The sequence below is a fragment of the Trichosurus vulpecula genome, chromosome 8, assembly GCF_011100635.1.
Source record: "Trichosurus vulpecula isolate mTriVul1 chromosome 8, mTriVul1.pri, whole genome shotgun sequence".
NCBI classification, from domain to species: Eukaryota; Metazoa; Chordata; class Mammalia; order Diprotodontia; family Phalangeridae; genus Trichosurus; species Trichosurus vulpecula.
In genome coordinates, this window is record NC_050580.1 from 184,348,970 (window position 1) to 184,350,963 (window position 1,994).

General features: G+C 39.2%; 1 protein-coding gene across 1 annotated transcript; it reads right to left on the reverse strand.

Moving 5' to 3' along the window:
• Positions 1-715: 715 nt before the first annotated feature.
• On the reverse strand, positions 716-1,672 carry LOC118830078 (olfactory receptor 4F15-like). The gene has a single exon (XM_036736965.1). It carries the CDS (start codon positions 1,667-1,669, stop codon positions 716-718), a length of 954 nt encoding a protein of 317 aa, XP_036592860.1. The 5' UTR covers positions 1,670-1,672.
• Positions 1,673-1,994: the final 322 nt, after the last annotated feature.

Sequence of the window (1,994 nt, forward strand, 5' to 3'; positions counted from 1 at the left end):
AACCCATTGAGAAGTCAGAAAAACATCATTAAGAGATATTTTAATTAAGCATTGAAGGATGGACACAACAAAATACTTAGACTGGGAGAATAGATGACAAGACCACGGGCTAAGACCAGCATGAGCAATGGTATAGAGGTAGAAGAATATGTTACCCATCTGGGATATGACAAGTAGATTTTGTTGAAATCAAGAGCATTTAAAAATTAATAGTATCCAATAAGGTTAGGAAAATAGGCACTAGCCATAATCTGAAGGACAGTGAAAATTAAGTTAAGGAGTATGGACTCTTTGTTATCTGGTTTATAAAAACCCATAACATATAGATTGGAACCATGTAATTTCCATGAAAAAATAAGTTATTTTCCTGAGGTGCTTCTACCTAAGTTCAGCCAAAGCCAAAGATATTTATAAGTACAGATTCTTACAACAATATGACACTGAACTAGGTACATGACAAATGATTGCCTTGTATTCATTAAACTCAGACTTTTAATTCTCTTCTCTGTATTTTCCATATAACAAAGTAGAAGGTGGGAGTAGGAGGTGTTACTCTATTCCAGGTGATGAGCAAAATAACTACACCTCTAGATTCCCAAAGAGCTTCTTAGGGTGTCCTAGGTCAAGATGTCTGTGTGCCTGCTATCCCCTACACAGGTCTGGAAGGATTCAGCACAATCCCGAAGTATCTCTTGATTTGGCTTCATAAAATCCATCATAATGTCTCCCTAGAACTCACCATTTTCTCACTCATTCTTTTCATTGCCTCCTTCATATCCTTGTTCCTAAATGTGTAGATGGCAGGATTCAAAAGTGGCGTAACAACAAAGTCAAGAATGGCCAAAAATTTATCCAATGGCAAGGTAGGGAATTCCCACACATACATAAAGAAACATGGAGCAAAGAACAAAAACACCACAGTGATGTGAGCTGATAATGTAGAGAAAGCCTTGGACAAACCAGCAGAAGAGTGATGCCTCACACTGACAAGGATGAAGATGTAGGAAATGATTAAGAGGAAGAAGGTGCCCATGGAAATAAACCCACTGTTAGCAGTGACCACCTGCTCTACCCAGTTGCTGTCTGTGCAAGCAAGTTCTGCCACCCGAGGAAAGTCACAGTAAAAACTATCAATCTTGTTAGGGCCACAGAAGGGCAAGTTTACAATGTAAACAAACTGAGACACAGCATGGATCACCCCAATCACCCAGGCAGCCACTACAAAACAAATGCATGTTTTGTGGCTCATTATGCTCAAGTAGTGGAGAGGCTTGCATATGGCTGTGTATCTGTCATAAGCCATGGCTATGAGTAGGACCATCTCAGTTGCTCCCATGACATGAGCAAAGAACATCTGTATCATACACCCTGGGAAAGAAATTACCTTATGGTCACTGAAAATGTCAGTGATCATCCTTGGGGCTGTGGTGGAAGATAGACCCAGGTCAATGAGGGAGAGATTGGCCAGCAAGAAGTACATGGGGGAGTGTAGATGAGGGTCACAAACCACAGTGAACACAATGAACAGGTTTCCCAACACAATTCCCACATAGAATGAAAAGAAAAATAAGAAGAGAAGAATCTTCATCTCCCAAGAAGCAGATAGTCCCAGCAGCACAAACTCAGTTACCACTGAGTCATTTGCTCCATCCATTGATATAGTTGGCATCACAGACACTAAATGACCTGAGAGTAGAGAAGAAGAAAGATATTAATAGTGTGAGAACTAAATTCTGATTCCTAATTTCTCCCAGCAATGACTTCAGGAATCCCTAGATTGTAAGCACCAGAAATGAAATATTGAGTGAGTCACAAGAGAAAAAGAAAAGTTCTTGACAAAACTGAACAAAAAGTTAAATTACAATTTTTGGAGGAATTGAAGGTAAATACACTCTTGGTGGAGCTATGGATTGGTCAAATGATTTGGGGAAGCTATTTGGAATTTTGCCACAAAATTTATTAAGTATTTATACCTGTAAATATCACTATGAAGC